The sequence below is a fragment of the Hydra viridissima genome, unplaced genomic scaffold (assembly GCF_058129835.1).
Source record: "Hydra viridissima isolate aposymbiotic clone 2 unplaced genomic scaffold, HvirCarnegie_v1 scaffold_12, whole genome shotgun sequence".
In the NCBI taxonomy this organism is placed as follows: Eukaryota; Metazoa; Cnidaria; class Hydrozoa; order Anthoathecata; family Hydridae; genus Hydra; species Hydra viridissima.
In genome coordinates, this window is record NW_028324311.1 from 13,137,809 (window position 1) to 13,161,567 (window position 23,759).

General features: G+C 28.7%; 2 protein-coding genes and 1 long non-coding RNA gene across 6 annotated transcripts in view; 1 reads left to right on the plus strand and 2 right to left on the minus strand.

Annotated features, from left to right (window-relative positions):
* Window positions 1-14,884, minus strand: LOC145194019 (cilia- and flagella-associated protein 251-like). 3 transcript variants are annotated; one of them, XM_090068355.1, is made up of 26 exons: window positions 14,866-14,884; window positions 13,651-13,719; window positions 13,238-13,315; window positions 10,514-10,617; window positions 10,050-10,155; window positions 9,768-9,848; window positions 9,550-9,627; window positions 9,388-9,435; window positions 8,925-9,181; window positions 8,137-8,326; window positions 7,571-7,626; window positions 7,235-7,294; window positions 6,950-7,023; window positions 6,666-6,820; window positions 6,111-6,207; window positions 5,827-5,897; window positions 4,999-5,139; window positions 4,695-4,777; window positions 3,405-3,468; window positions 3,181-3,249; window positions 2,586-2,677; window positions 2,275-2,403; window positions 974-1,079; window positions 806-896; window positions 512-646; window positions 1-413 (listed from the first exon to the last, which is right to left on the minus strand). In XM_090068355.1, the coding sequence occupies exons 6-26, from the start codon at window positions 9,768-9,770 to the stop codon at window positions 232-234; spliced, it is 2,181 nt and encodes a 726-aa protein (XP_089924481.1). In that variant the 5' UTR covers window positions 9,771-9,848; window positions 10,050-10,155; window positions 10,514-10,617; window positions 13,238-13,315; window positions 13,651-13,719; window positions 14,866-14,884; the 3' UTR covers window positions 1-231. The 3 variants fall into 3 exon arrangements, with proteins under 3 accessions (XP_089924481.1, XP_089924479.1, XP_089924480.1); XM_090068353.1 differs by lacking the exon at window positions 14,866-14,884 and adding an exon at window positions 13,961-14,131; XM_090068354.1 differs by lacking the exon at window positions 14,866-14,884 and adding an exon at window positions 13,835-13,927.
* The window catches only part of LOC149881357 (uncharacterized), a 25,392-nt gene continuing 15,654 nt past the window's right edge, over window positions 14,022-23,759 (plus strand). Inside the window, exon 1 of the long non-coding RNA XR_016445490.1 lies at window positions 14,022-15,688. This is a non-coding gene — a long non-coding RNA (uncharacterized LOC149881357). The remainder of the gene's footprint in view (window positions 15,689-23,759) is intronic.
* On the minus strand, window positions 16,057-19,238 carry LOC149881358 (uncharacterized). Of its 2 annotated transcripts, XM_090068356.1 has the most exons (5): window positions 18,963-19,238; window positions 17,492-18,146; window positions 16,985-17,417; window positions 16,614-16,908; window positions 16,057-16,524 (listed from the first exon to the last, which is right to left on the minus strand). In XM_090068356.1, exons 1-5 carry the CDS (start codon window positions 19,025-19,027, stop codon window positions 16,071-16,073), a joined length of 1,902 nt encoding a protein of 633 aa, XP_089924482.1. In that variant the 5' UTR covers window positions 19,028-19,238; the 3' UTR covers window positions 16,057-16,070. The 2 variants fall into 2 exon arrangements, with proteins under 2 accessions (XP_089924482.1, XP_089924483.1); XM_090068357.1 differs by lacking the exon at window positions 18,963-19,238 and having other exon boundaries at window positions 16,057-16,506; window positions 17,492-18,257.

A 23,759-nucleotide genomic window follows, 5' to 3' on the forward strand; every position in this document is an offset into this window, starting at 1 on the left:
TTTATTTTAATTGAAAATTTATATAAAATGTAAAAACTATTTTTATAATTTGAATTAAACTTACAAAAAAAATCACATAAATTTCTTGTAAACTGATATAAATATTAAATAAACGTTTTATCTATCTATTATTAAAAAGATATCTTACGCACATAATAAAATTATAAATAAACTAGATTATCGTTTATTTTTAATTTTATTAAAAATTCCGAAAACATGATAAAGAGAATATTAGAAACTGCTGTTGTTGGTTTTTACTTCATTGAGCATCAATACTTTCTCTGTAAAAACAGAAAAAGATATCTTTTGAGGCAGGTAATCAAGTAAATCTTCTTCGGTAGCTGAAAGTGGGTCAGTTTTCGTCATCGCAGAAGAAATACAGTGAAGGAGTTCCGTTTCAGAAAGATGCTCACCTAAGTGTAAAATTGGAAAAATGTTAAAAAGCTAACGAAAAAATAAAGTTGGGTTTTTTTTTTATCAATGGTGGCTTTTTGTAAAAAACTGTTTTTACCTTTCTCTTGAAGTAACTTAAAGAGCTGCGCTTTTTCAATTTTGTCTTCATTTTCTTCCTTATGACTAATTTCTTTAAATGCTTTTACAATCTGAGAAATTTGAAGACCAAACGCAGGACGATGGTTCAAGTAAACTTGAAAACAATGTTATAACAAAATATCAAATATCAAATTACACTTATTTAGAATTAATAGAATTATATGGGACGAATTTCGATAACCTCCAGACTTTTATGACATAAAATTTACATTCGATTAAAAAAAAGTTCTCATAAATTAACGAAAATTATTACGTTTCATGAAATCTTCGAGATCAAGAGAATAGATGCACTTGCCACTATCTACATATTCGCTGAATTTAACTTCGTTGACCATATCTTCTATCTTTAAAAAAAGATAAAAGCGTCACTAAAATATATTATTGATACAATTATATCAGTAAAAGATAAAAAAAAAAAGACCTCTTGTTCAGAAGGATAATAACCCAGAGCACGCATAAGAAACGGAACCTCGGATAACGGAATTTTTGAAGAGACTTCTCTTGGCATCATGGTATCAATACCTTGGCTAGAAAGAAAGATAAAGAGAAGTTTCATTTAAATTTTCTAGTTGATGACCTCTTTGTATGGACCTTCTAGTTGATGACCTCTTTGTATGAAATGATGTTTGGCGATCACTGTGAACCACAGAGATCGCCAAACATCATTTCGATCAAGACCTTTATTACTAATTTAGTATTAATGTATAGGATTTGTTAAAAATATTTTTAAAATCTGGTTTGCTTGTTAAGGTTTGAAAAAACACAAGTGTAAGTAAACAGGACTCTTCTTACGTTATGATCATTTTGTTGATTCCTAAACTATTTTAGGGTTTTATTGCAAACTTTCAACATGAACATTTTCAATATGACCATCTCAGCATGACCCTTGTCAGATTATTTTTAAAAAATGCCTAAAACTAAAATTGTTCTCACTTAAAGTTGTTAAGATATTGCAGAAATAGCCAATTAAAATGTTTAAAAAGAAAAATTAGCAGCTCTAAAAATACCCATTTTAACAGGATTACAGTCAATCTTCGTTAAAGTTAACTACAGAGGACTGATTAACACAACAGAACCCGCTAAAAAAGTGTTGCGAATAAGTTTTTTAATTCAGCAGTAGCTTATGTTCTGATTCAATAGTTCGATCAAAACATGAATCATTTACAATTTTAATGTCTTTTTTGTCGCTTTCTCACAACGAACACCTCGTTGCACATAAAGAAATCATCTACATATGTTGATGCCAGATGTTTGGATTTTATTCCATCTCAAACTCTATCTTGGTATCCTCTCGGAAGAGTATTTTTAACTTCCAGGGAATCATCAAATTCAAACCTCTACAAGTAGACATCCAAAATTAGATATATATTTTGAACATTAGTTTTACAATATCTTTTTGCTCAAAAAAGCATCTTTAAAGTTAACAGCATCATTTGAAGACATCTCTTTTTTTGTTGTTGTTGTTTTTAAATTTAAGGTTCAATATCATTTTTTAAATATACTACAAATTAAATTATCTGCAAACTGTAACATTTTAGGTTTTTGATTTTTATTTCAAACTTCAAAAGATATTTTTTCATGATCAACATACACAAATACTTTAAAAATAACTAAACTTTAAAACTTTAACTAGAAAGGTTTTAATCAAGTAACATGGTTTAAAACCTGGCAGATTCTCTGGTTTAGAGATCATTTTGTACTCATACTCAAGTCAATACTCACGATCTTATCTGACAATAGTAGAAGTACTCTTCCATTTCTGAAAATAACTCTCCATTTTGTCCTCCTTCTAGCAAAGAGTAAAAGGGTGTCAAACCAATTCCACCAAGACACGATGCAGCTTCTAATGCACTGTTTAAAATTATGCATAACTATTAGTATGAGAATGCTTAATTGGTGTAGTATGTACAAATGTAATAGAGAATTAAAATACATATGTATATGCTCAAATATATTACATACTTCAAATATGTATTAACTTAAATAACTATTTAAATCTTTAAATATCTTAAGTAAAAAACTTATCACAACACCTGTAATTGATTTTCCACATGAGTACATTTGGGTCTAAGCCCCCACAAGTAAATATGTGCTTACCATCAAAAGAGGAAACAATATCGTAAGCCTATACACCAAATCAAATGGCAAGAAATTATAACATGAAAAAATTAAACTCAAGCTAAATTGACAAGAAATTATAATTATGAAAAAAACTCAAAACTTTCTTTCCTTTGCTCGACAGTAAAAATTATTGTGTACTCTCACCCTGATCACTACCTATCAACTAATTACTTAATAGATTAATTACTTAACAGGTTAATTACTTAATAAATTATTTACTTAATAAATTATTTACTTAATAAATTATTTACTTAATAAATTATTTACTTAATAGATTAATTACTTAATAGATTAATTACTTAATAAATTATTTACTTAATAGATTAATTACTTAATAGATTAATTACTTAATAGATTAATTATTTAATAGATTAATTACTTAACAGAATAATTACTTAATAAATTATTTACTTAATAAATTAGTTTAATTAACAGTTTATTTAGTATTAATTAACTAATAATAGAATTAGCAAACATATTTCAGATCTTTAATATGCTAATTGTTACCTGTTTGTGTGAGATAAATGCCATTGATTTATATGGGTTACCATCTAATGGTAAAATTGTAAGACCAACCTGGATAAACAACAAATGCATTAACTTGTACAAATTGAAATTTAAGCAATAATAAACAGTTACCTAATTTTCTAGTACCTGTAACCTAACTGAAGTTGATCCAATTAGGCTACAGGTACTAGAAAACTCTTATTATTGAGAAAGAATCAATTTACCTTATCAGCAGTTACATAAGCCATGTATCGATGAGGACCTTGAATATCTGGTAAAACCACCATCCTATTTTAAATTTATAGAGATTAAGTAATACATCAGATAAATCTATAGATTAATACGTCAGATAAATCTATAGAGATTAAGTGATACATAAGATAAATGGAACTATAAAACTTAGAGTTTTATGCATTTCTACTTTCTTCAGTCAAATTGTTTTTTAAATATGAAATACACAGTAAATAACATATATATAGTACTTGTTTATTTAAACAGATGTAATGCAATATATGATTAAACTATTTCTTTCTACATTATAAAACTAATTATAATTTTTTATTTAGGCGAACTTTATCTTTGCTCATTGAAATATCATTTTAAACACTGATTATAAGGATTTAAAATTTTAACAACCTTCCGAGTTAAAGAATTTAGGTGTCTGATTTTGAAGTTTTTATAGCTAGTATTAGAACAAATGGGTGCAAATAAAGGTCATGTAAAAACATATATTTAGGCAGTTGAACCAATTTTCATCAGATGCTGATGAAAACTCAACCTCCTTGTTGATACTTTTATTTACTTTAATTACAATACTTCAGTTCTCTGAAATGATAATACCATATTTTTATGCAGCTCACTTTCAGATTCTTTCTAATCAAAATTATTTAATGAAGATTCTTATGCTTGAGCATGAACAATTGATGATTGAGTATAAGATTAAATAGTTAACATACTTAAAATTGTATGCTTATATTGACTCTTTTATCTTTAAAAACCCTATGATAATTTTTCTTTTTTTCTACAAATGACCATTAATATTATGATGACAGATATATAATTATAACAAATAAAGAAGAAAAGAAAATATATTTTAAAACTTGCAAAGAGGAAAAAAGCCACATCAGCTTTCTTAAAACATGGTTCATTTTACTATAGAACAGAGTATTGCTTGTCTAGTCATAGTAAGAAATATGAATGTGATCTGCTGCAAACTTTATAATACTAATTACTAAGTTCAGATTATTTGAAGGGTAAAAATCATTTAAGTCAAAATTAACAAACTTGCATTGGACTTGTCATAGATCTTAAAGAAAATGGATAACTTCCTCATTATTTTTCCCCTGATTAACTGTAAAGTACTGATGATTCCCCTGATTAACAATAAATTACTTATGATTATTTTTTTGATTTTTCATTTATTTTTAGCAAAGTTTATTGATATAGCTAAGCAAACACACAGATGTTACAATCTAAAACTTACAATATGTAAAACATTATGTAATTTAAATTACTTTTTAATCGGAGTTCCGTACACAGGACCTAATGTTGTTAGCCGACACATCTTTGTTGTTGAGTTGAACAACTTCAACTTGTACTAAACCAGAAACAAAAACAAAATATAATAAGTTTAAAATTTAAAAAACTAAATATAATAAGTTTAAAATTTAAAAAACTAAATATAATAAGTTTAAAATTTAAAAAACTAAATATAATAAGTTTAAAATTTAAAAAGTTCCAAAACTTTTTTTTCTATAAAAAAATGTTTTGGAACTTTTAAAAAAAGTTGAAAAGAAAAAAAATTCAAAAGTCATTTACTGCATCATTTGCCACAATAAAGAAATTTTCTTTGACAATTGGAGGATAAGGTGTAAAACAAAGGGGTATAGCTTCCTGTTCGATTCGATCTGACATCAAAACTTTTAAGTTTTCCACTGAATTTATTAAATCATATTCAACCTTAAACAAAAAGAAAAAAAAGAATACACTTTTAATTCTAATTTACCTGTTTAGTGGATTTAGTAAAAAACACTGTTAGAGTAATTTACATTAACCTTTAATGCTACACTATCTACCATTCATTTTATTCATCAAAACTATCATTCTTGAAAGTTGAGAGTTTATAAGTTAGGCTAGAATTGAACTATTAGCAAACTTTTGTGGGGAGGATTTTTAATGGGAAGTCACCTTGAGTTCTTACAAGATTATCTTTAAAAATTTCCAGAAACTTTGAAAGCTGCACTGAAATAGATTTGAAAACAACTAGAAAATATTGATAAGAAATTATTGACAAGAACAGAGTTGTAGTAACTTCAAGTAGCACCCACTGGCTAATCAGATTAACTGTTCCTAACTTAAACCACTTCCTTTAAGCTTAACTTTCAATTTGAACTTGAAAAGCTTTGTTAGAAATTTACTTTCTTGGCATTGATTGATATATATATATATATATATATATATATATATATATATATATATATATACATATATATATATATATATATATATATATATATATATATATATATATATATATATATATATATATATATATATATATATATATATATATATATATATATATATATATATTCTTTAAATAAGGATTCAGCACATTCATTTGCAAAGTATTTATATAAAGCTCACCAGCATACGATCTGCACCAATTGAGAATAACCTTGAGGTATCATCATCCAAACCAGACATAAACATCAAATCTAAAATCATATTTCTTTTCCTTTTTTTTAAAAAAGTTTTCTTTAAAGTAACATAGATTTTGTAACATAACAAATTTTCTAAAATAACATTCATTTTCTAAAGTAACATACATTAGAGTAAATTCTTAAAAGTAAACTTTTAAGAGTAAAAAAAAAATAATAATAATACATAAAATAAAAAAATTGAACATCTAAATAGAAAATAGTTTGTACCATTAACTTCTTTATAATGAGCTCGGCTTTTGCCCAAAAAAAACCAAACCCTGTTTTGTTTACTCCATTGAAATACAAGAATACACTTGTCCAGAGTCTATATCAACACAACATAAAAAGAAAAAAAATTACTTTGAAGTATGCAAAACAATTTCATTTTTGAATGTAAATCATTAGATTTACAATTAGAAATACTTAATAACTATAAGGGTGGCTACACTTATTACAATATGCACAATATGAAACAACTTTTGTGCAAAACGTGGCTTTCTTCTATTATAGAATAAAAAAATTTAAATTATTATTAATGAAATGCATCTTAAAGATGTATTTGTAAGAACTTTTGTGTTAAAGATAAATTTAAACCATTATTAATGAAATGCATCTTAAAGATGTATTTGTAAGAACTTTTGTGTTAAAGATAAATTTAAACCATTATTAATAAAATGCATCTTAAAGATGTATTTGTAAGAACTTTTGTGTTAAAGATAAATTTGAGGTGAAAAAAAAAAAAAAAAAAACTTTAAAGGAAAAAAATGCTACTAGACAAATTACTGAGCAAGCAAGATAATTCCCATTATTAGAAAACACCAGTTTCAATAAGGAAGAATTGGAAAAGCAATTGAATGCAAAAACATTATCATTGTTTCTTTCGAGCTCTAGAGTAATAGGGTTGATCAGTTCTACAGTCCCATTTTCAAAGCCAACAGCTGCAAAAAAAGATAATAATTGTAAAACCCCTATTAAAAATAATTTACCAAAGTGACAATTTACAAAATGAAGGATAACAATTATGATAATTATAATCTTAAATATAAAAAGGAGAGACTTTTTTTCACCTAAACAATCCCCATTTGGATGATAAGCTAGAGCAGTGATTCCACACTTCAAATCTTTTGAATGAATCAAAGACCTAGAAATATTTTTATATGTAAAATAAAATAATTATCAGAAAACAATAGAAGGTAGTTAAAATTGTATAATAGGAAAATATTTTTAAGTAATAAAAATAAATAACATTATTTGTAAATAATGTTAGGTAATTTCAACAAATTTTTGATCACAAAAGTTTTTGCTTTAAAAACTGCATAACTAAAATAAAATATAAAAATCAATGAGCTCACTTTGATTGGTAATTATAAATTTGAAGCAACCCTCCTATACCACCTATAGCAAGTAAAGATCTACAAATGAAATAAATAACCAAAAATTCAATATTGTATTTAAAAATGTATGTAATACACTTTCATAATTGCAATTACATTTAATTTAGAAGATATAAGCAAAATGCAGATAATATACTTTATCATGCTCACGAAAAATATTGGTAAATAAGAGCAAGAAGTAGCTTGAAATTGAAATTTTAGATAAATTAATATGGAAATAAACCATTAGTTATAATATTTAAAAAAAGTTTAAAAATATCAGTCCCAGGAGAGTGTATACAGGAATATACCTACTCTTTAAAATGGCTTGCAATTGCTTTGATTCCCTTATCATTTTCTTTCCATGAAAACTAGAAAAAGTTCTCAAAAATCTAAAATGTCAGCCAGTAAACCATTAAAATAATATCTTTGGTTTAAGTTAAAGCTGTTTAATACTTAGTATTTTAATACTTTAATAATAGTATTTATTAAATCTAAAATTTTGATTGAATTTTGAATTGAATGGTGTTATGCAAAGATGTGGTTTATCCATACAAGCATTGTGATAACAGAAGAAAATTGTTGGATAAACCATTCTTGTTCAAAACCCGTAAGGTAAGAAACCAAGTGTGAGTTAACATTTTATGTGCTAGAAGGCAATCTAATCAAAGAATGACTCAAAACATTTTTTCTTGTTGTAAAATAACAGTTTTTCCAACAAAGTAGATGCTTAACTTGTAAAATAAAAAATGTAGGCCACGCTGTTGCACAAAACCATCCAACCAAATAATGACTAAATTATTTTAAAACTAAGTTAACAACAATGATATTTTCAAATATAGCATTTAACAAAAGAATTGTAATTTTTCAAGAATCCTTACCAACACCTCACTCCCTTCTGTTTTGAAGTAGACATAATTTGCCTTGCTAGTAGTAATCACAAAATCTATCCCAGTAAGTGAATATTCTAGATTTGTCAAATTTTTAGAATAAGACTTGGATGCATATTGCTTGGAGTCTGCTGTGAAAGAGATACTAATGATTGAGCCCTCAATTCCAAAATTTTCAAACCTTTAACAAAAAAAAAGTGACTCTTGGACAAATTAAAATCTTCAATTATGAACAGTTAAAGTTTTGTAAATCCATTAGCATTCTTCATGTTTTTCACATAAATATGACATTACTGTTTATTTTATCACACATTTAGAATTAACTTTATTAGAAACCAAATTAAAAACTATTCTTTGTAATGAAACTTAAATGTGCATTAAATAAATAATCTTGCATTATGGTTATCTCTAAAAAAACACATTCAGTGGTATGTAACATATGCATACGGAAAGCATAACCTAACTTTTCAAAAAAAGTCTGGCAGACAGAACATGTACCTAATCAAAATCTGCTGGTTTTTGTCTAATTACTTCAATTTTAAGGCCTAGATAACAAGTACTTTAACGGTGTTTGCATATATTTCTCTCAAGATAACAAGTATTTTAATGGTGTATGCATTTACTTCTATCGAGATAACAAGTATTTTAATGGTGTATGCATTTATTTCTCTCAAAAACACAGAAAAAAAACTTAAGTTTTGAACACTTTTATCGAAAAAAAAAAATTCAAACATTACTAGATCCATTTAATGGTAAAAATTTTAAATTAACAAACAAACCAATTTTTCAACTTTAATTCTGTGTCATAAAACTTCACTTTTCCTGCTACGTCACCAGTTATAAGAAAACTACTGTTCCATAAGACTAATGCAGTTATAGCATCTTTTTGAATGTTAACAACTTTTAAAGCTTTCCATTCACCATTTTTAAGATGAGACCAAATAATAATGCTTCCATTATCAGTGGCTGTATATGCTTGACAGTTTTGTGGGTGAAGAACACTTTGAGTGTAATTTCCTATGACTGTATTAAAATCCTGAAAGTAGTATTATTATATTCATTAACCATATCTCAGATATCAATGATCTATAAAATCAATATACAATAATGTAAATATACAAACTATATTTTATTTTTGCTTGAAAATAAAACAGTAATTTAAAGATATTCTCAACAAATAGTTGTCAGCGTTTAATGCAAATGTTGTTACAAGTAACAATTAGGAACAAAAACTTCGCAAACCTTATCACTAAGCTGGGGTGAGTTTAGAAAAAAATTCCCATCCTTTTCCTAAACAAAAACAATAATAACAAAGGCATTGCAATAATAAATATCTTTTAAAGTATAACTAAAACAACTTAAAGTTGTTAGCAAAAACGACTTGTTAAAAAATGCTCCACTTACCCAATGTGCAAAAGTTATTCTCAATTTATTATTGCATACTAATTGTTTGAAATTTTTGCTGTTAAAAGCAAGATGAGTCTAAAAATCATTATAAATATAACTAATAAGAAAACACATTTAAACAATCACTCAGAAAGCAAAACATGACTTGATATGCAGTTTAACATTTTTAAATTTGCTTAATTATTAATCATACCATATAAAAAAAAAACATTTACCATTAACCCAAACTTCTCCAAGAGAACACTGGTAGCAATAGGTACCTGTGATTCAGTTGTCCAGTCCCATACTGTCAATCTCTAAAAAAAATAGAAGAACTGATCAATAGAACTGATCAAAAAAAATAGAAGAACTGACCAAGGTAATTTTTTTTTCTTTTTTAACATTGTTTAAGTATGATTTTAAATGAAAAGCATAACGAAAACAAAAATTTAACAAAACTTAGCAAAAGATTAACAAAGTTTAACAAAAAAAGGTAATGAGGAAGTTGAAGAAGTCACCTGAGGTAATAAAGAAGTTAGAAGAGCTATATACTTAGCATCATCAGATATGACACAACATGAAACTCCAAAATGGTCTACATTAAATATTGTCTTCAGAGGTGTTCTGGAAAAAATGGTCTACATTAAATATTGTCTTCAGAGGAAAAAATTCTAACTCAAACGATTATATAAAATGAACATAATTTTAGGAAACCAAGGTTTACAAACTTAACAAATATTCTTAAGCAAGAAAAATTTGGAAACATAAATAATCAAGTAAATTATTTCATTAACTTAACAAAAGTTCTTAAGGAAGAAAAAAAATGAAAGCATAAGCAATCAAGTTAATTATGTATTTTAACAATTTAAACATTAGGAGATGAATATGAAGCCCATGTAAAGGGAAGCCTTTATGTATAAAAGAAAAGTTTTTAAAACCCTTAAGATAAAAAATTGAGATTAAAATGTACATAATAATTTACCTCTCAATAATATCCCAAACAATAACCAGACTGTTAGGACCTATGTCTGCTGTAACCAACCATTTCTTATCAGGACTAACACATATACAACTGATTGGATTTTGCTACAATTAGAAAAAAGATAGTAGCAATATAAATTCCTCAACTCTTCGCACCTCTCCAAAAATGGTCCCAACCTCAATTTGAGGACCAAAAAAACAACCGATAATACAATATGAAAAAAAGTTTTTATTACATCCAATATTTGGTCAATCATTTTAAACAAAAGCAACAAAGCAAACCTGTGGGTTTAACAACCAAAATATAAAGAGGTTTTTATGTGTTTTAAATTCAAAACAATTAGAAAAAATGCCTCTAGCTATGTGTTTTCTACCTCATATTTTATACAAACTTGGACAAAAAAAGGACTTTTTTTGCAGACAAAGTACACACAAATGTGATGTCTAACAACCATAGAATCCCATTTCCACTAGTCACATGATATTGTTACTAAATTAGTTGTTTGATGCAATTTTGAATTTTTAAAAAGCATAAAAACCACAAAAAGCTGCTATATTTTAGCCACTTTTTCAAAGCCGAGATTCCTACTTTAAGAGCTATACATTGCACAGATAAAAGATATCTTGCTTCTATTTTTTTTGCCTGAAAGATACATGCTAAGGCTTCATTCTATTAACCTTTGAAAATTCCATAGTTGATATAAGGTTAGAATAAAAACGTAAAGCATCCGTTGTCTCTTTTTAAAGAGGCTTTTAGCGTCATACCCTATACTTTAGGTCCCTGTACACAAACCACAAGTGTTAAATAGCTGATTCTTTGTCAGGCTATAGCCAACACATATATGTAAAGAGTTTTTGATATTTTTTAAAAATTCCATAACTAGGGATGGCAAAAACCCGGACATTCTCAATCCCAGGATTTCAGGGTTGAGAAATTTATCCCCGGGAAATCCTGGGATTTGATAAAAGACAGAAATAATAATTGGTGGTGATGCATGTGAAGAGCAAAATACTTATCAAACTTTAAAAAATGATTAATTTATTGATAATATAATTATTTTATCAATAAATTAATCATTTTTCATTTTTTAGTTAACTAAAATAGTTCGTTTACTAATGAACCTAAGTAATTTAAATTGTAAAAATATTCATTAAAAAGATAACACAATATAAATAAAAATAAAAGTTAAAAATGATATGAATATAAATCAGTATACAAGAATTTTATTTATTTTTGAAAGCACCACTTTAAAAAACTGAAAGCATCAATCATTTTGTCGTTTAATTGCGTTCGATTTTTTAAGCATAAAAACCCAGCCACCGAGTTGCTTGTTCGGACTCCACATTTGTTGGCCATATAGATAGTATATAATCATATGCTTTTTGAACGCGATAACCTCTTGTGGCACCACTTTCAAATAATCAAATTTCTTTTTGAATTTCAGAAGTTACACTTTCTACCCTTATAGGTTGTAGGTTAAAAATATTTACTTAAGTTCTGGCTTTTTTTTTTAAATTTCTAAAGATCTTAAACTATTTCTATAATTCAAACTAAATCTATTACTGTGAAAACAATTACCATTTTGAATAACTGTAAAAAAGTTTGATTACTTAACAATCCTTGCTTTAAAAACTTCATCAATTAAAACCCTTTTTTAGAGAGTTTTTTAGAATCACGTATACATTTCATCGCATAAGAATTATTGGGTTCTATCTAATTTTTTTTGTCATTGTGAAAATTTAACTTTCAATTTTTCTTAGTTAAAATGTTTTATTCCTGTCATTTTTTATAACTAAAACTATAAGTCTTTTTTGTTATTTATGTTTCATAATTAAACTGATAATACTATTTATATAACTTTTACGTTTTTTATTTTTATTACTAATTCTTAATTAAAGCTTTTATTAATAAATTCTTATAATGTAAAAAAAAGCAGATACAACCCTCTAATTCTTGTGTGACGATTTAGAATTAAAATAAAGCCAAAAATTTGAAATTGAACTAGTTAAAATATTGCAAATAGAACAAACAGCTATGTAACAAGTATTTTAACAAAGACTATATTTACTAGACACTTTATGATGTAAAAATAAGTTAATAGCTTAATCCCTATTTATCTTTACTTTTTTTATTACATTCCCGAAATTCTGGGAAATTTTTGTAAAAAAACCTAGGATTACGGGATCAACAATTTATATGGGATCCTGGGATTGCCATCCCTATCCATATCCTAAAAGTGAAAAAAAAAAAACAAAACAGATTTACAAAGGGGCTCCAAGTGCAATCAGTAGCGCAAAGTGCTATAAAACTTTAAATGTGTTTTTCTCCTTTGCCTATAGAGATTAGATTTGAATTTTTACATCTGGTGATACCTGAGACCTTACAGATTAATGCCCCATCGGTAGTTTTTTTGGTCCTCAAAATTGGGGACCATTTTTCGATAGGTGTATCTTAACCAGTAGTATAGCTTCTAGACATAAAGTAACCAGTAGTATAGCTTCTAGACATATGCAGAACATAAACTTTACTAAATACTTAATTTAGAACACTGCTATGAAAATGACATGTATTTACTGAAATATTTTTCTTTTATCAAAAGTGATAATTAAAAAAATTTACTTGACAACTAATAAATGTACATGAACATAACTGTCTATGTATTTTTTAAAGTTTGTCTTTATGAATACTAAATAAGTACATATAAAGACAAAAAATTTAACTTACATGGCCCTGATAAAGAACTTGCTGATTGTGAACAAAATCATACAACACACCAGTGTGCGCAGTAGCATAAAACAATAACTAAAATTTTTAGCATAGTTTTATGAGTACATTTATAGATAACTTTCCAAATGAATAGCAGTTGCAAATTCCGAAATTTCTCATTTCAAATTAAAAATCATACATACATACATACATACATACATACATACAACATAATATATATATATATATATATATATATATATATATATATATATATATATATATACTATATATATATATATATATATATATATATATATATATATATATATATATATATATATATATATATATATTGTATATAAACATAGGTATATATGTTTTTGAATGCAATAATTTATTATTAAGCTTTAAAACTGGATTTTACTCACCTTTTTATCTTCTGATGACAAATTTAATACTGGAAGATTTTTATTTATACCAAACGTCCAAGATAAGTTCTACATTAATGAGTTTCAGCAATTATTATACATACATATTAAAAATTGCAAAATCTTGTAATATAAAAATTTGAAAATCTCTTTAAAGATTACTATTTGTTACTTGAGAATCTACCTGTACTTATTTTTTGCTTTAAATTTAAAACAAATATTTGCTTTTTATACCAATCCATGCCTTTTTTAGTTGTTAATGTTCAACATAAAGTATAAAACATACAATAATTAAAAATTGAAAAACTACCAATACAGTAGATAATTGCGTAAGATTTTCTTCATTTTTATCTTGAACTTTGAATAAGTCCATACTTTGTAAACAAAGGTAGCTATTACACACACATATCACAACTTTTGATCTATTGTTAAAAAACACTACTACTCTTAGAAATATGTTATATAATGTGAAAAAGTTACTTAAAACTATTGCATAATCAAAGTACAGCAACTGCTCTCATTCTGTGAGTACTATGTTTAACTGTTTAACTTTGAATCCAATCTCCCAACTTAAAAGTTTTCAATTCAAGAATCTGTTCTTAAGTTATTCAATCATTTCTAAATTTTTATTTATGCATGTAAGTTTATGTACAAGTAAATCTGTGAATACATTACATTATTTATTCTACCTCTATGTTCTCTTTTATAAAATTTGACTTATGGGTGTTGCTAAATGAATTTCGTAAGTTTCTACTTTTATTATGTGATTAATTTATTTCTAATGATTTTTTTGTATTTTCTTTATCATAGTATATCAAAGCATATTAAGTAATTGCGTTTTATTAATGAATTACAATTTAGGATGACTTTTGGTAACATTCATATTAACACGAAATTTTTTGATATATTTATATTGATTTATATAAGTTAAGACAGTCTTCTAATGGTGGTGCTATAGATTTTTATATTAATGCATACTAGATTTCTTAAGTATTGAATTAAATTTGTATAATAATTTAAACAGCTTTTTCATAGATTTTTTATATTTGCCGGTATAGGCGCATACCATATACGAGCTATTAGTTAAGGATATCCATTTTAAGTGTTTACAAAGTATCTAGGAGGCAAAAAATATCCACGTGGGTTTTTTCAAACTAAAGTACGCTACGAAAGAGAGGCACTTTAAGCGTCACATTCAAAACGATTGATACTTACGCTGAAATACTAAGCAACCGGTGCAGCAGTAGCCTTATATATACCCGCAATATAACTAACAATTAATCATTCGATCTGGATATAACAAATCTGATTATTATGCATGTAAAAGTTTGTTTTTTAGTAAAATCTTTTTATTGTAGTGCACACAACGTTCACACAACGGTCACACAACGGTCGTTTACTTAAAGCGCAACAGCACGATGTTATTATGCGCATGCTCCAGAAAGAGATATCGAAAGCGATGTAAACATTAAAAAAATTTATGATTTATGAATAGTGGCAATCCTAACGTTTTCTCAAATAATTTTACAAATAGAAATCTTCTTTAAAAAAATGTAAATTGAGATAGTTCCTATTAAAAGCAAAGTATGCATGTCTTAAAAAAAGTAAAACCCTTAGAAAAAAAATAAGTTTAGCAAATGTAGCGTATGTCAATTTGCAAATGACATATGCTATACTCTTACATTAAAGCAAGTTTTAACACTGCTAGTGTAGCTTAGCGCATTCAAATAAGATTTTTATATGTGCATCTTTGAAAGTTGCCAAATTATTTATATTTTTGTTTTTATGCAGCTGTAATGGTCTTTTACATCATAAGTTCATTCCTAAAAAAAGGTATTCAAGTTAAAATTGTAGGAGATTATGTTGAAGGAAGTTTTAAGTTGAGCTACCAGATCATAAATACTTTAAATCTAAATAGTTAAAAAAAAATACTACCATTTTCAACATTTTTTAAGACAAAGGACTACAGAGTCAACATCGAAGTAGCCATGACATGATTTCAAGAACAAATAGAAGACCTGCAAAGAATGAAGTATAAGTAAGAGAAACAAGTAATATATATATATATATATATATATATGTATGTATGTATGTATGTATGTATGTATGTATGTATGTATGTATGTATGTATGTATGTATGTATGTATGTATGTATGTATGTATGTATGTATGTATGTATGTATGTATGTATGTATGTTAGGGTGATTCTATTTTTTAGTTTGTCATGCAAACCTTTTCTAAAACATGAATAATTGTATTCTAAGAGCAACTAAATAAAAAATAATTAAAAATTTGAAAATTTTACTAGGTCAAAAAAAAAAGTTACTTTATGGAAATAAGACAAAATTATTTCTTTTTTTTAGTCTTTTTTTATTTTATACATAAGCAAAAGAAATACGACAAAGTTTATAAAGTGAAGTTATTTTTTATTCGACATTTGCATAAACATTTCTGTTAAAAAAAGTCTCTCAAGAGCATCATCAGACTTAGCCCGGGAACATCGGATGTCCATAGCTCGGAGTCCTCTCTCAGCTACCTCATTTGTTCGATGCACATTCTTGAATGAGATTTTAACACCAAGAATATGTCTTGTCAGAGCTTCTTGGGCTTTAATGCAGCTTGATGTAGTTTCTTTTAAGTTTTCCCAGTTGGGTTCCTCTCTCATTTTAAACCATGCAAGTGACCAAGAACAGCTAATAAACTTAGCTATTTCTTTCAATAATGGTCGTTCTTCAGGAAGTAGAAAGTAGCCTAACAAGACATATATTGCTCTGCTGTTCCACCTTGCTGAGTGAGAACTTGGTAATTTCGTTGGTAGCTGCAGTTTGGGTAAAATATTGGTGTCCAAATAGTGCCTAAATGCAATACATAACCTGGAAAAATAAACAATAAAATGGATCAACGCATTCATCACATATACAAATCATTGATATTGAAAATAATAATTTTTAATAAAACAAACCTAGCCAATAGCTTATAATCATCTCTCCAGGTTTTTACAGTAGGAGGAGGATGAGGTGTTTTATGCAGGATATTGTATGATTCTTTCAATTGCGGATACTTATTTTTTAGTTTTTGAATGAACTTAAAGTCAGTTAGAGTAGGCGATTTTGATGTTGTTGGCAAGTGGAAAATTACCATTTTTTTCAAAACAAGGTCCAAAATGTGAGCATTGCATCCATAATAAGGAACAGGCCTGTTAAATAGCTTAGATCTTAAAATCCCTACTACTCCACCAGAACCATCATAAGATCCACCTGAAGTAAAATGGAATAACTTATTTAATTGGATTTTTTTTATTATTTAAAAATAAATAATTTTAATTTTACTAACCTGTATTGACAGAGCAGGTGTCACAAATTATAAGGGATATTTTATGCACAACATTATACTCTAACAATGTTTCCGTTATCATAGCGGCTAGATTTTCAGAAGTTCCGCTAGTATGTAATGTTTTGAGGCCAATGTACCAAAATATTGGTCCATCAGACTGAAGGGCAATGACCATGCGTTCCACTTTTTTAATCCCATAATCATATGGTGCCACACCTTTTCCATCAAAGTGTAATATAAAGGATAATTGAACAGACAAAGCTTCTTTAAGTTTAAGTAGAGTTGTGACTTGCAACCTTTTACCAGCTTTGAAAATAGCCGATTGATTTGGAGTTGGAATGTCACTATGGAAATAACTTAATGAGCGAGTTACACTAACTCCTTTGTGGGTTGAGATACCAGCTTCTGCGCACATAATGGCAATTGGCATCGCCTTAAACCAAAAGTAAAATTAATATAAATTTAATAAAAAAACTTTTTTTATTTCCAAAAATTATTATTACTCACCTTTGATTTAAACTTCCGTTTGGGTCGTTCAAACAAAGGCTGAAAATCATCAACGTTATTATCATTTTCAGAGCTTGACTCTGTGTACAGTTGCTCTACATAATCAAGATCCATGTTTTTTGGTATCAACTGCCTGTTAGCAGGATGCTCAACAACTGTTTGGCTGGTTAATACACAGCTCTTTCTATCATCCATTTGATGATTATAGAAGATCTGCTCTTCCCTCTTCAGCTTTATATTTTTATTAAGGATATCAAATGGCATAAAAAAATCCATATTCGATTTTCTCTTCAAACTTAATTTATAAGCATTCACAACTTCATTCAATTTTTTTGTGATGCCAGCTCTGGATACTGAGGGCATGCTAAATTTCACATTCCAGAGCTGCTCCAAATCTTTTGCTATTATTTGCATAACAGCTCTTGATGGTGGTGCGGGGCGTGTGTCAGCTAGATGGTGATAGTAGCCAAGAATGTGGCGGACTTCTGGAATAGTCTTGAAATTGGCTAAGGATTTAGTCCGTAATCCATAAGGCGCTGCTGAAGCAAGCAGTTCCCGAGATTCCTTTGAACACGGTGGTGTTAAGTTGTTTGCTTTTCTCTTTAATGCTCCTTTAGCACTTATGTGGGACATATTTAGGTAAATATAATTATAACTAAAATAGAAAATGGAATACAGTTATTTTATTTCTAATCCACCAATAATTGTTAAGCTAGTTTTATATTATATTCACTATTAACTTCAGCTAATTAAAAAAATATCATACAAATTATCAATTTTTTTGCCTAAGTATTTTGTCTTATTTCCATAAAGTAACTTTTTTTTTTGACCTAGTAAAATTTTCAAATTTTTAATTATTTTTTATTTAGTTGCTCTTAGAATACAATTATTCATGTTTTAGAAAAGGTTTGCATGACAAACTAAAAAATAGAATCACCCTAATGTATGTATGTATGTATGTATGTATGTATGTATGTATGTATGTATGTATGTATGTATGTATGTATGTATGTATGTATGTATGTATGTATGTATGTATGTATGTATGTATGTATGTATGTATGTATGTATGTATGTATGTATGTATGTATGTATGTATGTATGTATGTATGTATGTATGTATGTATGTATGTATGTATGTATGTATGTATGTATGTATGTATGTATGTATGTATGTATGTATGTATGTATGTAACTACTATGACTTGCCGATTCTGACGCATTGACATTTTTTTATATGCATTGACATTTTTCAAGACACAATATCGATTCTGACGCATTGACATTTTTTTATATGCATTGACATTTTTCAAGACACAATATCGATTCTGGCGCATTGACATTTTTTTATATGCATTGACAGTTTTCAAGACACAATATCGATTCTGTCGCATTGACATTTTTTTAATACTTAATGAATTCAAGATGGCGTCGTGTTTTTAATTTTCTGCAATCATTTTTGTTGACTTACCTTTTTGTGTCTCTGCCTCGTGTTCTGAGTTTATATTTAATCATCATGTCCGAAGAGTTGATCATAGTCCATAAATGTAAAGCACGGTTTTATAATTAAAAGGTGGGTGTGAATTTCCATCCGAGTTTTTCAAACAGATGAGAGCAAATGTCGTCGTAAAATCTTTTCTTGTCAATGGTCTTTAAAACTGAAAAATCTTCCAAGCGACATGGATGACTTCTATTTTGGAGCAGCTGAAACAAAATATACTGCGCGTTCATGAAACTCTTTCTCTTTAATTCTTTCGGCTTGTCTTTTCCGTACACTAAATCGTATAAGAAAGACAGATCCTTAAAATCTTTAATCAACTGCTCTTCCAGATATTCTATATCGTCTCGCTTACCGACGAGCACGTAATAGATATAGTTGGCATTTTCATACTGGTTCGTGTAGTTGAGTTGTTTTAAAAAGATCAGAATGTGTTCTTTGGTAATGCGGGAGTATTTCACATTGGTGTTTTCAGAATCGATCAGCAAGTTGAGCGCCTTAAATTTTTTCTCCAAATTTTCAAAGACTTCTTCAGGAATCTTGCAGTTTTGTTTGCCTTGATATTGTTTTATACACTCTTGAAAATGAATGATGCGCGAGTAAGTGTACTTGTTTACTGAATTGGATCGGTCGTAGTCTTTATATGAGACAGTTGTTTGTAACATTTCTTGTTGCCCTGAACACAAGAGACAGTATTTTTTATTGCTGTCGTCCATTTCAAACTGGCTCAGGTCATCGTTGATGCAAAATTTACATTTAGTATGCAAGACAATTTTTTGGGCAATTTTAATATCGGTCCACTGTCGTTGAGAAAGCGTTTCTTCTGCAATGGTAAAATATTGACGTTGAAGTTGGTTTTTTTCTTCGTCAAATTTAGCACGGTCTTCAAACGAAAGCTGCGTCTGTAGGATGTCTTGATATCGCTGGATGAGATGGTTTGTCTTGGCGATGAACGTTATTTTTTCAGTCTTGCGTTTATCCAATTCGTCTTTGGTCTCCATCAGATGCTTTAGAGCTTCATCTGACAAGTCGTGTTTGTTTTCTAAAAGAAGAAATATGGATCTTAAGTGCGTCATATCGTCAATGTTATCCTTGTCAAACTTTTCCATGATTTTCGTGTTTAATAAGACAATGCTCATTTTTTAATGAGAGCGAGTTCATTCTTTTAATTCGTCATCGTATTTTTCTATTCTACAGTAAACGATGTACAGATAAAAAAATTTGAATTTTGAGTTAAATAAATTTCTTATGTAATAAAAATGGATGAAATAGATGAATTCGATCTTCTTTATATTCTTGAAGGTGAAGAAGTGAAATATCGTGATGAGAAATCTAGAAAATTTCTTAAATTAGAAAGAAACGTTCGAAAGCTTCCAAAGTGTGTTAAAAAATCGTTTATACAAATGATTCAAATGCTATCATTCGAAGAAGTTTTAATAAGATTAAAATCTGCTATTGATACATATAATCATATTGAAATGAGAAAAACAGTGAATAGAAGTTTAGTGCATGCTAACGATGACAAAAGAATTTATCGTGATTATAGTGAAGATATTGTTAAGAATACGAAAGCAAATTTCAATATGAGTAAAATTAAAGAATAATTTTATATATCTTTATATATAAAATTTACAAGAGTTTATTCATAGAATAGCACCTAAAAAGGGAATGCTATTAAAGGGTGAGTTAGGTCCGAGCAATAAGCCAGATCCAATAGATTGATAGCCTTTTCCATTTTTAACAAAGAGTCCTTCACCAATAGTAGGTTTCACCCAAGGTCTTAAAAAGACTCCTGATCCTGCAGCAGTCATTTTCATTCCACTTCCATTCTTTTTCAAGTAAACGATTCCTCTTCCTGCAATTTTATCAACCATAGCAGAGCCAGCAGAAGAGCCTACTCCTGCTAACAATCCAGTGGCGAGAGCAGGAACTACTCTTGTAGCAATAGTGCTGCCTAACATACCTAATAACGGTAGAAGAGCTCCGATGAATCCACCTTCAATGGTTGAGTTGTGTGCAAGTTGTCTTTTGCTTAATTTAAGAGTGACTCCTTTACCGGATTCATACGCTTTTGTAATTTTGTTCAATTGCGCATGAGTAATAGCGAGAATATGTTCACCGTTCAAGTCTTGATGAGATAGCCTTATATTGACATCAGTCTTGTCTTGAATCGCTTTTTTTATTTTGTCAGATTGACTTTGTGAAATGTTTAATTTTACTTTTTGATAACTCATTTTTTAAATAAAAGAAAAAAATTATCGTTGAACAGCGCTGCTCGTAAAAAGGTCTTGAAGCACAGAGGTTATTCTTTTTCTCACATGAAATCGGAGGATAATGTCTTCACCTCTAAAGTCGATCAAGTTACCGTTTTGATCTACAATTCTTGTTTCCATTCTTGAAATTCTGCCTACTACTATGGGAAGGTAAATCAAGTGGAAAGGTTTTTCGGTAATTTTGTAGCCTGGAGGAGTGTCAGGATGAAAAGAGTAAATGTCAGATGTTCTTTTTCCGTTATCATAAGATGCTCCGATAACATCGTTTGTGATTCTGATGATGGTCACGTCGTCTATTCTCGAAATTGCTTCAGACTCGTAATAGTCAATATAACTTGTGACTTTATCCGGATTAGTCGGATCTTCTTTTTTCTCTACATAGGTATATTCCGCTTTATTAAATCCGAGAACAGGAGCTAAACTGTTATTCACGTTGAAATCCACCCAATATTTTGTTGTAGATCCAGGTTTTCCAAATTTCAGTGTAGATCTTAAAGTCATTAGGTTTGCACCGATAACAACACCATCCTTTCTATACAAGGTTCCAACTTGTTTTTCCATTTCCTTCTGAAGATAATCATTAATCTCGCTAATTTCATACGCTCCTTCTTCGATGTAAATGGTGTAGCTGTTTGAACCGGCGTTAGGACTGTATCTGAAAACATTATTTGTCGAATTGATGTTGGTATAGCTGTGAATAGTGTCAAAGCCAACAAGAGCCATTTCATACTTTTTATTAGGATCAAATTCAATGGGGTTGTCAAACTCGGTTTGGATGACGCTGTTTCTTATGGTTGGAGTTTCTTTTTTTGCTTTTGTAAGGAGATAAAATCCGCTCATCTTTTTATATAGAGTTGGGAAAATAAAAATTGTCGAATCCGCTTCGATATTTCCCACAATCCTTTTTAGAGGATAAATCAATGACGGCGAATCCGTGAGGTTGTGACCAACAATATTTACAAAACTTTTTAAACTCTTCTATCTTCATATCGCTTGAAACATGATCTTGATAAATGTGGTTTATGTTTTTAAAGTCTTGAGGAAACAAGCAAATGAAATTGGCATTTTCTCTGATGGTTTGCCTAGGCAGCATAAAATAGTTTTGAGCAAGGTAAAAGCAGTCAACGTTAGAATGTCTTCCTCGGATATAGTATTTTTCACATTTGTTTTGTTTAGTCAATTGCAAATCGTCAAAGATCATTAAATTGTTTTTGGATGAATCAAGATCTTCAGGATTAGGCACATCGTCAGCCGTTTCGAAAAATTGGCATTCCATATCTTCTGTGTTATCCCATTTTTTTGAAATTTCATTAATAACGCATTCAGGGCTTACGTTTAATTCATCAATTTTGTTTTGAATGTTAAACAAATTAAGAATAACTTCCTTTGGCAATTTCTTCTCGAACGAGTTTTTGAGTATTTTATATTCTGGCTGAAAAAGGGATTTTCCAAACACTTGCAAATGATTATAGTCTAACCACCCAGGTCTTAAAAGTAAATTGAGTAGCAACGTTGTTTTTCCACATCCTGATTTCCCAATAATGATTCCACGTATACTTTTAGGCAAAAGCTTGTTGTTTTTCCTTTTGCTTTTATTTACATTCCATGACAAATCAATCACTTCCATTTTTTTATTATGTTGAATATAAAAAAATGTATTGTGTCAAATGCAAAAGAATAACAGAAACGAACAACTTGTACCATTCTATAAGCAAAAGCAATAGAAATATGCTTAAAGGAACTTGTGCCGTCTGCGGAAGAGGCAAATGCAAGTTTGTTTCTGCGAATGAAGTCAATGGAGGAGACTTGGTGGAATCGATCAACAATTTTTCAAAAAAAATAAAGCTTCCATGGGCAAAATTTCCAGGAGAAATGCACATTCCAGGAATGAATTTTGCAGGACCTGGCACAAACTTGGACAAAAGACTCACATCCACAGACATGTATCAAGATTGGAGTAAACCGGTGGATAGAGTAGACAATGCAGCATACCACCACGATTTAGCTTACAAATATTTAAACGATGTTAAAAGCAGAAATGTAGCAGATCAAATGATGCTTGAAGAAATGAACTCCATTCCAAACCCCACTCAAAAAGAGATTAACGAAAGAAAACTGATCACTCCCATCATCAAAGCCAAAGCTAAATTCGGATTAGGTTTTAAAAAAAAGCACCGGAGAACCTGAAATGGACGGATCAGCTTGCAGAGGAGCTTCATAAACCAGTCATTCATCATTTTAAAAGAAGAAAAGTGTTTGTGAACGACATCGATGAAATATGGGCTGCTGATTTGGTTGACATGCATTCGTTTTCAAAATTCAACAACGGTGTAAAATACTTGCTCATGGTGATCGATGTGTTTTCAAAGTATGGATGGATCGTTCCGTTAAAGAGTAAAACTGGAGTTGATGTAGCTAGCGCTCTAAGCAAAATATTTGAGGAGAGAAAGTGTACAAAGATGTGGGTGGATAAAGGAAAAGAGTTTTACAACAAGCA

What these genes read in the sequence shown, in the direction of transcription:
- LOC145194019 (XM_090068353.1), bottom strand. Translation starts at nt 14,023, where the DNA reads ATGGACTTATTCAAAGTTCAAGATAAAAATGAAGAAAATCTTACGCAA. An exon ending in TGGAGAAGTTTGGGTTAATG is followed by an intron (nt 9,628 to 9,767) that starts GTAAATGTTTTT and finishes AATGATTTTTAG; the next exon opens with ACTCATCTTGCTTTTAACAG. An exon ending in TTATTGTGGCAAATGATGCA is followed by an intron (nt 4,778 to 4,998) that starts GTAAATGACTTT and finishes TTTCTGGTTTAG; the next exon opens with TACAAGTTGAAGTTGTTCAA.
- LOC149881358 (XM_090068356.1), bottom strand. Translation starts at nt 19,027, where the DNA reads ATGATCAACTCTTCGGACATGATGATTAAATATAAACTCAGAACACGA. An exon ending in CGAGGCAGAGACACAAAAAG is followed by an intron (nt 18,147 to 18,962) that starts GTAAGTCAACAA and finishes TTTCTATTTTAG; the next exon opens with TTATAATTATATTTACCTAA. An exon ending in GATTATAAGCTATTGGCTAG is followed by an intron (nt 16,525 to 16,613) that starts GTTTGTTTTATT and finishes TTATTTTTCCAG; the next exon opens with GTTATGTATTGCATTTAGGC.